Source organism: Malaclemys terrapin, chromosome 16 (genome assembly GCF_027887155.1).
Source record: "Malaclemys terrapin pileata isolate rMalTer1 chromosome 16, rMalTer1.hap1, whole genome shotgun sequence".
Taxonomy (NCBI): Eukaryota; Metazoa; Chordata; order Testudines; family Emydidae; genus Malaclemys; species Malaclemys terrapin.
The window spans coordinates 25,320,135-25,333,908 of record NC_071520.1 but is presented as its reverse complement, the minus strand read 5'-3'; the positions used below and the strand labels follow the sequence as shown (position 1 = coordinate 25,333,908).

The following is a 13,774-nucleotide window of genomic DNA, read 5'->3' as shown; positions in this document are numbered from 1 at the left end:
GGCCGGCTCTTGTCGCATCACGCGTGACGTACGGGGCAGTGCGACTAGTGAGCGGTGACATCATCTCCAGGCGCCGGAAGCGACGGCCTAGCCGGTGTCTGCTCTCCGCCTGTCTGGGGCTGGGCACTATGAGCGCAGGTGAGTCCTAGCAGGGGCCTCGTCCTGCCGCCCGGGGGCCGCGCGGGAAGCGGGGTGGGGTGTCGGTCATCTCCCCCTCGCTCTCCTCAGAGCCCGGGCCGAGTCTCTTCATTTCTAGTGTGTCGTTGTCGTCCCCCCCCCCCCGTCCCCGTATATCTGGGTTCAAAAATATATAATGCTTCATTATGTATAACCTAATAGATTCTACTCCCCTTCCATGTTTTATGGCGTTCATGGAATTTTTGGTAATAAACTTATGGAATAACTGCACTTATGCTGAATCTTAGACGGTTTGATCACACATTCTTGCTAACATTTTTTTTTGCTATTGTGTGTGAGACTGAAAAGTGTTTAAAGAAAAACATGTCTAATAGTAGAATATAAGGCCCTGATTCTGCAAACACTTATGCACACTCAATTAAATGGGCATCAAACCAAATAGTATTTTTGCTTATGGATCTTTAAATTTTGGCCTTCCCATATTTCTAAAGAAGCTGTTACTTGATGCCATATTGTCAGAGTGTTGTCTGTTCTCAAACATATGTATTATTATTGCTTTTCTAGATGATGAGCTAAATCTCTTAGTCATCATCATTGACACCAATCCTATCTGGTGGGGGAAGAAAGCGCTAGGAGAATCAGAGGTAAGGCTTCCTGACTAGCATGGGGTCACAATGAAGTTTTCCAAAAGACTTTTTCTGTAATTTTCTGACAAAATCTGTTTTATTTTAAATGCATGACAATCCAAATTGAACTGCATTTGCTGGAGAGAAACTGGGAAATACTCTTGGAATTCAAAATTATGCTAATATTGCCTTATGATAAAATAGTTGAAATAATGTCTTGTCATGTCTAATGCCCTTTTAAACAAATGATATGCTTGGTTTGGTTTTGTGCTGCAACAGTTTGTCTGACTGAATACAGGATGGAGAGTCAGGTACTCTTGAGTTCTAATCCAAGTTGTTGTCACTGACTTGCTCTGTAGTCTTGGCCAAGTAAATTAGTCTGAAATTTTCAAAATTGGCCACTAATTTTAAGAGCTCAACTTGAGGCATCTTGGGCCTGATTTTTAGAAGTGTTGAACACCCAAAACTCTAGTTGAAATCAGTGGAAGTTGTCGGTGCTCAGCACCTCTGAAAACCAGGCTGTTGGTTTCTCAGGTTGGACATGCACATTTGATTAGGGGACACTTGAAAATTGTAAAATCTCTATTCCTTGGTTTCCTCATTCTTAAAACTGGGATGATAATACTTATATCAGAGTTCTTGTAAGGATTAACTAGTTGATCTTTGTGCTGTGCTTTGAAGATGCTGAACCCTGTATAAATGGTATTCCAATGCCAAACATGTTCTGGAGCATGACAATGATTATTAGTGGTTCTGAGGGGTGACAGTCTCTCATATATAATATTTATTTTAATTTCCATTTCTGTCTCTGTATGCACAGACACAGAAGTGGAAAAACATTTTTCCAGACACTCTCCCACGTACTACAGAGAGGATTATCTGCCTTTTGAATTTCATGTTCATTCCCTTTGTAAATTCCAAACCCTAATGAAAATATTACTTGTATGTGCAGATTTTTTTTTAAAGTTCCTATTTAAATTCGGTGGCTCTTCTGGTACATCTGTTTTTCTGAGCTTTTCACACGTGTCCTTTCTTGATTTTCTTTTTTCAACAGTTTACATTATCAAAATGCCTGGATGCAGTAATGGTGATGGGAAATTCACATCTATTTATGAATCGTAGCAACAAACTTGCTGTAATAGCAAGTCATACACAAGAAAGGTACAATAGCTTTCTTATATAGTATCCTTTTTATTTATAAAACTTCCCTTCATATATTATTCTTTTGAATAGCTCAGTGTGCTGAAGAGAATAATTCAAACAAAGGTTAAAATACATGATCTATTAGATACCCTTTTAAAAAACAAACAAATAAAAACATTGAGGGGAGGGGATTGTGGGTTGGTGATTATTGAATGCAAAAGAAAACAAGAGAAAGGGATTCTGAGAAGAAAGAGGTGAACAAAAATAGCTTTTGAAATTAAAAATAAAAAGATTAACTTTTAAATCTTGACTATTAACAAAAGAGGTGGCAAGTTCCCTTTCTGGAGATTGTCACAATAACAATCAAGAATCAAGACTGAGGGGAAAAACAACTGAGGAGAGTTGGCAGTTTTTCAAAGGGACACTATTAAGGGCCCAAAAGCAAGCTATTCCACTGGTTAGGAAAGATAGAAAATGTGGCAAAAGACCACCTTGGCTTAACCACGAGATCTTGCACGATCTAAAAAATAAAAAGGAGTCATATAAAAAATGGAAACTAGGACAGATTACAAAGGATGAATATAGGCAAACAACACAGGAATGCAGGGGCAAGATTAGAAAGGCAAAGGCACAAAATGAGCTCAAACTAGCTACGGGAATAAAAGGAAACAAGAAGACTTTTTATCAATACATTAGAAGCAAGAGGAAGACCAAAGACAGGGTAGGCCCACTGCTTAGTGAAGAGGGAGAAACAGTAACAGGAAACTTGGAAATGGCAGAGATGCTTAATGACTTCTTTGTTTCGGTCTTCACCGAGAAGTCTGAAGGAATGCCTAACATAGTGAATGCTAATGGGAAGGGGGTAGGTTTAGCGGATAAAATAAAAAAAGAACAAGTTAAACATCACTTAGAAAAGTTAGATGCTTGCAAGTCACCCGGGCCTGATGAAATGCATCCTAGAATACTCAAGGAGCTAATAGAGGAGGTATCTGAGCCTCTAGCTATTATCTTTGGAAAGTCATGGGAGACGGGAGAGATTCCAGAAGACTGGAAAAGGGCAAATATAGTGCCCATCTATAAAAAGGGAAATAAAAACAACCCAGGTAACTACAGACCAGTTAGTTTAACTTCTGTGCCAGGGAAGATAATGGAGCAAGTAATTAAGGAAATCATCTGCCAACACTTGGAAGGTGGTAAGGTGATAGGGAATAGCCAGCATGGATTTGTGAAGAACAAATCATGTCAAACCAATCTGATAGCTTTCTTTGATAGGATAACGAGCCTTGTGGATAAGGGTGAAGCGGTGGATGTAGTATACCTAGACTTTAGTAAGGCATTTGATACGGTCTCGCATGATATTCTTATCGATAAACTAGGCAAATACAAATTAGATGGGGCTACTATAAGGTGGGTGCATAACTGGCTGGATAATCGTACTCAGAGAGTTGTTATTAATGGTTCCCAATCCTGCTGGAAAGGCGTAACGAGTGGGGTACCGCAGGGGTCTGTTTTGGGACCGGCTCTGTTCAATATCTTCATCAACGACTTAGATATTGGCATAGAAAGTACGCTTATTAAGTTTGCGGATGATACCAAACTGGGAGGGATTGCAACTGCTTTGGAGGACAGGGTCATAATTCAAAATGATCTGGACAAATTGTAGAAATGGTCTGAGTTAAACAGGATGAAGTTTAACAAAGACAAATGCAAAGTGCTCCACTTAGGAAGGAAAAATCAATTTCACACATACAGAATGGGAAAAGACTGTCTAGGAAGGAGTACGGCAGAAAGGGATCTAGGGGTTATAGTGGACCACAAGCTAAATATGAGTCAACAGTGTGATGCTGTTGCAAAAAAAGCAAACATGATTCTGGGATGCATTAACAGGTGTGTTGTGAGCAAGACACGAGAAGTCATTCTTCCGCTCTACTCTGCTCTGGTTAGGCCTCAGCTGGAGTATTGTGTCCAGTTCTGGGCGCCGCATTTTAAAAAAGATGTGGAGAAACTGGAAAGGGTCCAAAGAAGAGCAACAAGAATGATTAAAGGTCTTGAGAACATGACCTATGAAGGAAGGCTGAAAGAATTGGGTTTGTTTAGTTTGGAAAAGAGAAGACTGAGAGGGGACATGATAGCAGTTTTCAGGTATATAAAAGGGTGTCATAAGGAGGAGGGAGAGAACTTGTTCACCTTAGCCTCTAAGGATAGAACCAGAAACAACGGGTTTAAACTGCAGCAAGGGAGGTCTAGATTGGACATTAGGAAAAAGTTCCTAACTGTCAGGGTGGTTAAACACTGGAACAAATTGCCTAGGGAGGTTGTGGAATCTCCGTCTCTGGAGATATTTAAGAGTAGGTTAGATAAATGTCTATTAGGGATGGTCTAGGCAGTATTTGGTCCTGCCATGCGGGCAGGGGACTGGACTCGATGACCTCTCGAGGTCCCTTCCAGTCCTATAATCTATGAATCTATGAACAGGGTGATTGCTTGCTGAGCTAAGAAATGAGGGGGAGTTCCTTAAAGGCAGATGGTGTCTGAATTCCAGTTCCCAACAGGATGAGTGTCAGAGAGAAAGTATTTAATGTTGGTGGGGCTTACGCCATTTAGGGCTTTGTAAACACACTCCTTACATAGTTATTAGTGTCCTGGGTACTAAGAATTGTTTGGAATAAAATTTTGTGTCAGTGGTTGAATTTGTGGCTCTTCACCTATTTCCTTAAAAACAAATGATTAATACTGTGCTGCTGTTTCTCGCTTTTAGTCGTTTCTTGTACCCTGGAAAGCACTGGGCATTTGCAGATCTCTTTGGAGACGGTGGTAGTTTCGTAGAGTCTAATTGCTCTGGCAGCAAAGATGGAAAATATGAATTATTAACTGCAATAAATGAAATAATCACAGAGGAGATTAAAGACCTGATGACAAAAAGTAAGATGATTTTTTGTTAATGAATATAGCCATCTTGGTTAATTTAGTTCCACATTCTCGTTAGTTTTTTTTTTTTTAAATACTGTTTAAAGTAAGAAAAATAATACTTTGAGATGTTATGTGAAAAGGACACTGTTAAGGAGATTACGTTCCACATTTTACCTATCTTTATAATGATCTACTTGGGAGCTGGGTTGCTAAAACAACTGTACAACTGATTAGAACACACCTGAAATATTTTGTCCCATTCTAGGCAGCTCAATATCAGAAACCTGTAATGAAGCTGGAGGGAATTCAGAGAAAAGCAAAAAACCTAAGGGGCTGATTTAATAAAGATTGAAATAAGTAAATGTGGACGGTTTGGCTAAATGATAACTAAGGATATGATCGCTGTCTACAGGTCTGGATGAAGCAAAGGAAATTCCTAAGCTTAATATGAATAACTACAAAATAGCTGGAAAGACTGCTAGGAACTGATGGAAGCTCCTTTGCATTTGTCTTCTGAAGCTTATTCTCCATCATTCCATATTTTGTTAATGTGCAAGAATTTGAGCCAAGTGGGATACTGAATTATCGGACCTTTATTAGAGCCTATGTTTTAATGTTATTTGCCCAAGACACAATTCAAATTAAATGTTTAGTATTCAAATACTTTTAAGTTGTACAAAGGTCATTTCTGTGTATTTTTGGATTACAGCTGACATGAAGGGCCAGCAAACGGAAACTTTGTTGGCAGGATCACTGGCTAAAGCACTTTGTTGTATCCTTTTTAAAATACTGGAATTTTCAAAATCTCTCTCTCTCATCTTATGTTGTTTACACCATCATTGTAGGGAATCTTGAACTCTTCTGTGGTAGCATTCTGTGTTAGAATATTGTCAGTTTATTATGCTAAAGTTATGACTTATGAGTATAATACCATCAGATCGGAAACTTCAGTAAAGTGTGTGTTGGTAAAAGAGGGTACAATTGTTTAGTGCAGTTAGTACATTTTCTGTCTATTTTAGTAAGTTTTGGAAGGTTTATAGATCTGTTTCCTGAATAGAATAAAATGTTTCCTGAATACCAAGTGTAATAGATATTCACAGGATGAACAAGGAAGTAAAAGGTACCGTCTTTTCTTCTACTTGAATATTTACCTGAATATTAGAATGAGGGGGGAGGGGAAAATGCTGGCCCTTTTTCAACTGGCAGCAGTGGGCAGTACTGGTTGTCCTAATCATCTAAACTACCCAATTTGAGCGCCGATTGAAGATTGGTAATATAGGGGTTGACATACGTAACCGGGTATGCTGAGTCAGGAGCTAATTCAGCACCTGTCACTGTAATACCCACCAGTATATGTCAAGTGGGACCTAACTGGAAGACAGACAGTTGACAGAGGGTGTCAGTTAACTGAATTAGCACTACAACTGAAAGGCTAATGGAAGCAGAAGCAACCCCAGCAGGTGGGATTATATACATTGACAGGAAGGAAGAGTGGGGATCTTGAAGGAAGGCTGAAGAAGGCAGAACTAGGTGCTGCTTGCACTGCTCTCTTCCTAGAGGCAAGTGGGGCAGCTGGCTATGGAATCTAAATACATGTAAATAACACTGCAGGCTGTGGCCTGCTGAAAGACTATAATAAAGTCTGGTGTTGGTGAAGGAGACCTGGAGTGGTTGTGGTCTGTGATTAAGGCCTGAAAGGATTCTTGGGGATCACCTCATGTCACTATATTTAAGTTGATCTTTGTGACAGCAAATTAATAACCCTAACCCTTTTGTGATGTGGACATCTATGCGTTGGACTGAATTACAACCGGAAAGCCATTATGATGACTGTCACACACCTGTGAACTGGTCTGTGTTTGAACCAGTGAACCGTCAATGAGAGACTGAAATTCCCTTACTTTTCACCATCCAGTTGCTTTTTGAGAATGAATGAATATGGTGGTATCTACTTTCAGACCAATGCTGAATTAAGTCTGCTGCTATTTGTCAGATTTTTCTTTCTTGCTCTTTTCATGATACTTAGTCTTCTCAGTATACTGATAAAGCAGTCTCTCATTGACTGCTGTAAGTGAGGTGTATGATCATACTACACAATTTCAAAGAAAAAATATTGGAGGCTAATGTATGGAGTAACTGTGAAACACTAATGCATGTTTTTGTCTCCAATATGTAGCCAGCCAAGAAATTAAATCAAGAATTTTGGTAAGATCTTCTATATAAAATTTTCTTAATGAGCTTTGATATCCAGTAGTACTATTGTGTAGGCTAACAGGTGTCAATTGCTTTACCTAGGTCATAAAAGCTGCAGAAGACAGTGCATTGCAGTATATGAATTTCATGAATGTGATCTTTGCAGCACAGAAACAGGTGAAGTTAATGTTTTATTGTGATAAATATTCAATTATTTCAATATCAACATGTAAACATAAAGATTGTCTATCCCTGTTATGTATGTGCTTCTAATTAAGGGATGCTTGGGGCCATCTGAGCATCTTCTTGCCATGGGAAGAGACAACTAAGTTAAAATGTAGATCCAGGTCACCACACTGTAACAGAAAGTGGCCACCAGTTCAGCCCAAAATGACTACTGAGCCTTACCCCTACATCTTAGAATTAGATACTGTATATTAGGTAAGCTTCATCTGTGGTCCTTCCCAGATTGCCAGTTATTGGACAGGGATGGGTGGATGATGTGGTACATGCTGTGGGTAAAGTAAAATACAGTACTTTGTTATGGTGCCGAAGGCCAATAGCCTCAGCAGTCTGTTCAGATGAATGTAGTGGGACTTACAACTAAACTAGATCTCAGCAGTAATGGTAATGGAGAGTTATAGTTATTGTACTATTGTAACTTCTATTTTCTGTAAGCCTCATCTTTCTGGTTTCAGAATATTTTGATTGATGCCTGTGTTTTGGACTCTGATTCAGGACTCCTACAGCAGGTATAATATACTTTTATTACTCATTGGTTATATTGGTTCTTAGATGAAGAACTGAAAATAGCTGTTTTGTGACCACTTGTTTGACACATTTGAAATCATCTTCTCCCAAACTTTTTGCTCCCTTTGCTTGGAGATGGAAAGATTAGAACTGGGCAAATCAAGCCTCAATCTTGTGCGATAACAAACAGGCTCCTATTTGTTCCCTTTTGTGTGACAAAACCTTAAATCAGCTCTCTCCACTTTATCTCCTGGATACTCTGTCACATCAGAAATGTTTTTGATCAGTTCCTCCCCACCCTGTTATTGGAACACACTGTCCTGAATCTGAACTGTTCTCTACTTAACAAACACTGATTGCTGGAAACTATTGCCTCCTTCCAGGGATAAACATTTGTTGAATAGGCACTGGTTTTGGTAGTCTGTACGGATCAAGAATCTTAATGTAGGATAGTACAAGAAACAATTGAGGATTCTTTTTATTTAAATTATTGATCGGGGGGAGTCTTTCAGTTTTAAAATCTCAACTGGGAATCAAGCAAAAAAAATGTTCTCAGGTATATAAGCAATGTAAGAACAACTATGGTTTTAAGAAACTTAATTTAAAAAATAAAGTTGACTCTGTATCTAAGTGTGAGGTCCATTGACATCTACTTATTTCTAACGGCTGTCCTTTACTGGATATCTTTCTCCATGGACAATCCTCCACCTTTAAGTTTCCCCTGAGGCTGTTCAAAAGCCAGGGATGGAAATATCTGGGGCAAATAACTTCTTTAGAATCTGAAATCTGTGGGACTTGAAAAAATGTGTGGCTTTTTTAACCTTTCTGTAGTATGTAGCAATTTCTGTTCAGGTTTGTGTCAAAATTGTTCCTATGTTAAGTGCTTGCAATGTATGCTTTCCAGGCTTGTGACATTACAGGAGGCATATACTTGAAAGTGCCCCGGATTCCATCCCTTTTGCAGTATTTGCTGGTAAGTAACTTAAAAAAACACTTGAGGGCTGCTCTGACTCCTGTTGAAGTCGGTTGCAAAATTCCTCTTGACTTCATTGGGAGCAGAAGCAGACTCTTTGAGCTGACGTGGAAGTTAAGCGTTGGGAACCCTGACTGCTCGAAGGGATTCAGCTGTTTGATATGCTTCAGTAGATGCTGCAGTGAGAAGTCATGGGAGGGTATGGACAAGCATCATAAGGGACAGGCTTTGCAGGAGGGCTTTCACGCTTGGCTGGCATAGTCATGTGTGACACTTCACTGTGGTGAGGGGATATCCTAAAAGAAGACTGGGAAACTGAACAAGGGGAAATATCTCTCAAAGTATCTAAGAATGTCACTTACCTGAAGTGCTGGTGCATAATATTGATTTTGCCTGGGGAGACTTGGAGGAAAATGACAATATGATATAAGTTTATACTACTGAAAGTTATTACTATCTGATGGCTGTTCCTTGTCTGTTTGAAATGAATTGGTCTAGTCCAGTTCCTAGTGGACAAGTGCCTATGATGCAGAACCCACCAAAATTGACAGCAACTGGCAACCTGTATAGTGCTCAGTGAGTGAATTAGGGGTTTGGAACGGGTCCCATATGAGGAGAGATTAAAGAGGCTAGGACTTTTCAGCTTGGAAAAGAGGAGACTAAGCGGGGGATATGATAGAGGTATATAAAATCATGAGTGGTCTGGAGAAAGTGAATAAGGAAAAGTTATTTATTTGTTCCCATAATTATAATATAAGAACTAGGGGCCACCAAATGAAATTAATGGTCAGCAAATAAAAGGAAGTTCTTCTTCACGCAGTCAACTTGTGGAACTCCTTGCCTGAGGAAGTTGTGAAGGCTAGGACTATAACAGGGTTTACAAGAGAACTGGATAAATTCATGGAGGTTAAGTCCATTAATGGCTATTAACCAGGATAGTAAGGAATGGTGTCCCTACTCTCTGTTTGTCAGAGGGCGGTGATGGACAGCAGGAGAGAGATCACTTGATCATTACCTGTTAAGTTTACTCCCTCTGGGGCACCTGGAATTGGCCACTGTCGGTAGACAGGATACTGGGCTGGATGGACCTTTGATTTGACTCAGGACAGCCGTTCTTATGTTCCTATGCCATGACGACTGAAGTATGCTCTTACCTGCAGAGGTGTTTGCAGCAGGTTAGAATATGAGGCACGGTGATAGGAGGGAATGAGGGGCAGCAAACTTTTCATAACTGTTCTTTGTTCTTTATGGATTCTGTGGATAAATTTGTGACGTGTCTCCTGGGGTATCATTCTGGCATCTCTAACCCCCAGTAAACTCTCTCATGCTTAAAATTGATGTTGAATGAATAGTCATGTCTTAAAATGACTTGATGATTTTAAAAAGGCCATTTTTTATTTATTGCGGTATGAGCAACAAAACATTTCCTGGAAGGTGAATGAGGACAAAATTCCCTTCTTCCTCAAATTACTTAATGACCTGATGCAGTCATAGAGGTGAATTTCTTTGGCAAGTGGGAGGGTAACTTTCTTCTCTGCAGTAGTTTTGGTGTATATAGCAAAGTCCTTTAACACAGTTGTTTCCTCCCAGATTCTAAAATACCCTCCCATTTTTTTAATTTATACAGTGGGTATTTCTTCCTGATCAAGAGCAAAGATCCCAACTAATCCTTCCACCCCCCATTCATGTTGACTATCGAGCGGCTTGCTTCTGTCATCGAAATCTCATTGAAATAGGTTATGTCTGCTCTGTGTGTTTGTCAAGTAAGCTTTACAAATATATTTAACAGAACTGACCTAATTTCTCTTGTTTCAAGGTAACTATTTTAGTGAAAATGGCCTATTCTTTTATTTTCCAGTATTCTGCAACTTCAGCCCTATTTGTAGCACATGCGAGTAAGTACTCTTCTTGACTTTTGTTTGCTTGTGTAGGCTAAGCTTAGAAATGTATTCAGCATATTTTATTTTTTCTTTCTTGTATTATTTCAGGACTGCTTTTAAGATTTCGTTACCACCTGTCATGAAGGCCAAGAAAAAGAAGCTAAAACTAGCTATATAGCAACATTATAGAAATACACCAACCATTACCTCCTCCACGTAATTCCATGAAACAGCATGTAGTTGAGAAGATGGCATTTTTTAATAGGTGTGAAAGAAATAATTGTTCAAATCTATGTTGCTAAACGTTGAAAAACATCACACACTATATGCACCATCCCTGTAAGCAACAAATGGTTGTATTGGTGCATGCTCTGTGTTATTTTAAAATCAAATCTCCTATTTGTGACTATCAGGAGCCAGAAACTGCTTGTATAAAGCAGAAGGTGCATTTACCATTATAGAACAACATAATAGCATCCCTAAGTCAGTTTAGAAGTTAGACAGAGAATGCAAATGCTTAGGCCCTGATCCTGCATGCATGTTAAAGTTAACGGTAAGCATGGCTGTATGTGTTTGCAGGATCCAGGCTGTAGTGTTATGGATGGATTCTGTAGTTCTTTTCAACACGGTTTGTTGTTCAATTTAATTTGTGAAGAGGCAAGTTTGATTTTTTTTTTTTTTCTTCCCACCCCCCCGCCCCCACTAAATTCCCCTTTCGTGGGTATTATCTGCTTTAAGTGTGTTTTATTCTTTTCTCACTTTGATATCTTCTCCCCAAAACACAAGTATATTGAAGATTATTCAGGTGAATAATTTTATTACGAGGTAATACAGATGAGTAATTTTCCTTTTGAAATTCAGTAACAGAAGCATCTGTGAATTTTTTTTTTTTCCACTCTCATGTGTAGGGATTTGTTTTTACGATATTTTGAAACTGGAAAACAGTTTAATTGTCTGAAATCTGATAGCAAGTTTCTTTTTTAGATTTGACTTGCACCGAAGAAAGATAATGTAGGAAGGCCTCTGTTATGAATTGATTTATTTTCTGTATCTCAGCAGGTGAACGCGTGGTGCATGTTCAGTTTTCAAAACCTTTTGTGTTTAAACCAAACAAAAAATTTAATTCTCTATTTTTAATTCCCTATTTTTAATCCATAACTGTATCTTTTGGTGTTTTAAAATATATTTAATAATTGTTGTACTACTCAGAGGCAATATGGGAATAATTGTTTTCTAGGTAGAAAACATGACTGCAGATAAATTCTTTTTTTAATGGTATATGCAGGAAATGATGATTTATAATATTTTCATCAGATTTTTGCCTGTGTTACCATTTTATTGAAAATGCCAGTCTTTTACTGGCTCATTTATTAACTAAATGCAATTTTATATGAACACTGTATTTATAGTTTGCTTTATATAAATATTTGTAATAAAGTGACTTTAAAAAAAAATGGCCTTTTTTCCCCTTTTATCCTCCCTTTTATAACCTTAAAGGCAAAATCATCAAAGGTTAATTTAGTATGAGGGTCCACACCAGACAAGGCATCTTGCATACTGCTGACTATCTTGATGAATATTTTAGACTCAAACGTGTGCAACAAAGAGGGCAATATGGGTCCTTGCAATGTAAAATTAGGCGTGGTTTGTAAACTCTTAAGTACTATTGGTACATACTGTTACTCCTGAGGGCATTCTGCACTGAAAAAAAATAAAAATTCTGTGCACAATATTTTAAAATTCTTCAAATGTTATTTGTTGAATAAATATGGAGGCTCCAGCATGGCACAGGGGAGCACAGGCCACTGGCTGCACAGAGGTGGGAGATCACTGTGCAGCTCCCTCCTGGGACACGGACTCAGCAGTGAGGCTGCAACTAACCTTGACACAGCGCAAGGACCAGGCCCTGCCCCAGAAACACCCCAGGGCCATGCCACTCCATGTCAGGTGAACCAGGTGTGGGCAGGCAGGCTCAGCATGGCAGGATCCAAGTGTGGAGGGGCTTAATGTGGGGAGATCCAGGTGTGTGTTGAGAGGGTTCTGTGTGGGGCAACCTGGGTGCAGGTGGCTCAGTGAGAGATCCGGGTGCAACAGTAATGGGACTCTGCTGACTCCAGGTGAAGGTGGTTGGGGCTTGAGGTGGAGGCCTGCGGGGGAGTTAGAGCTCAGCAGGGGGATCTGAGGGGCTCAGTGGGGTATCTAGATGCTGGGGGAGTAGGGCTCAGCGGGGTGGAAGCATGGGTGGCTCATCGGGGTGGTGCAGGGGGAGTGGGGCTCATCGGGGTGGTTTCTGAGTGCGGGGAAGTGAGGCTCGGTGGGAGGGACTGGGTATGAGGGGGTCTGGATGCACAGGGGTTGGGCGGATGGTGGAGCAGCTCCCTATATAGGGATCCCTCCCCCTACAGCTGAGGAGTGATGGGTGTAGGAAGTGGGGCGGCAGGAGGTTTGCAGACATTCCTGCAGCTGGGGAGAATTCTGGGGGTGGGTCTGACCTGGCCCCAGAGGCCATACAGGGGAAGAGGAAGTCAAGTCCTATCCTCCCCGGCCCGAGCCCAGCCGGAACTAGCAGCTGAGCCCGGCGCAGGGTAGGAGCCATCAGACGGATCTTCCCAGTCCTACCCCTTGCCCCACAGTGATTTAACTCTCTGCTGGCTGCCCTGGGCACCCAAAACATACTGCTGGGAAGGGTCAGATGACTGCTCTTGTGGCTTCCCTTTGCTTCCCCGTCAGTGTGTCATTTTTCTGCCGGGAAGCAAAGAAATCTGTGGGGGACATAAACTCTGCACCTGCACAATGGTGCAGAATTCCCCCAAGAGTAATACTGAATATGTATTTATTTAGATTTAAGAAAAATGCCTTTACAAGAGCTCTAGATACCCTGACACTTAATTTTACAACTGCACAAAACAGCCACTAGCAAGGCCATTGCTGTGAAGACATTTGCCTGCCCCAGGGAAATGGCCTGGAATAGCTACTGCAGAGGGAGCTGTTTTGCAAGAGCTGGGCCAGAATAGCTCCTGTGAGGATGCTATTCCAGAAGAAATGACACTGGGTCTAGACCAGCGGTTCTCAAACTTCATTGGACTGTGACCTCCTTCTGACAACAAAAATTACTACACTACCTACTCCTCTGGGAATTCTGTGCCAAAAATTTAAAAATT

General features: G+C 40.3%; 1 protein-coding gene across 3 annotated transcripts; it reads left to right on the top strand.

Moving 5' to 3' along the window:
- The first annotated feature begins 40 nt into the window (after positions 1 to 40).
- Positions 41 to 12,319, top strand: GTF2H3 (general transcription factor IIH subunit 3). Of its 3 annotated transcripts, XM_054006090.1 has the most exons (13): positions 46 to 138; positions 703 to 782; positions 1,819 to 1,925; positions 4,666 to 4,829; positions 5,527 to 5,589; positions 5,908 to 5,937; positions 6,994 to 7,022; positions 7,113 to 7,187; positions 7,709 to 7,762; positions 8,665 to 8,733; positions 10,361 to 10,496; positions 10,592 to 10,628; positions 10,722 to 12,319. In XM_054006090.1, the coding sequence occupies exons 1-13, from the start codon at positions 129 to 131 to the stop codon at positions 10,789 to 10,791; spliced, it is 924 nt and encodes a 307-aa protein (XP_053862065.1). In that variant the 5' UTR covers positions 46 to 128; the 3' UTR covers positions 10,792 to 12,319. The 3 variants fall into 3 exon arrangements, with proteins under 3 accessions (XP_053862064.1, XP_053862063.1, XP_053862065.1); XM_054006089.1 differs by lacking the exon at positions 10,361 to 10,496 and having other exon boundaries at positions 41 to 138; XM_054006088.1 differs by lacking the exon at positions 10,361 to 10,496 and having other exon boundaries at positions 41 to 138; positions 10,550 to 10,628.
- Positions 12,320 to 13,774: the final 1,455 nt, after the last annotated feature.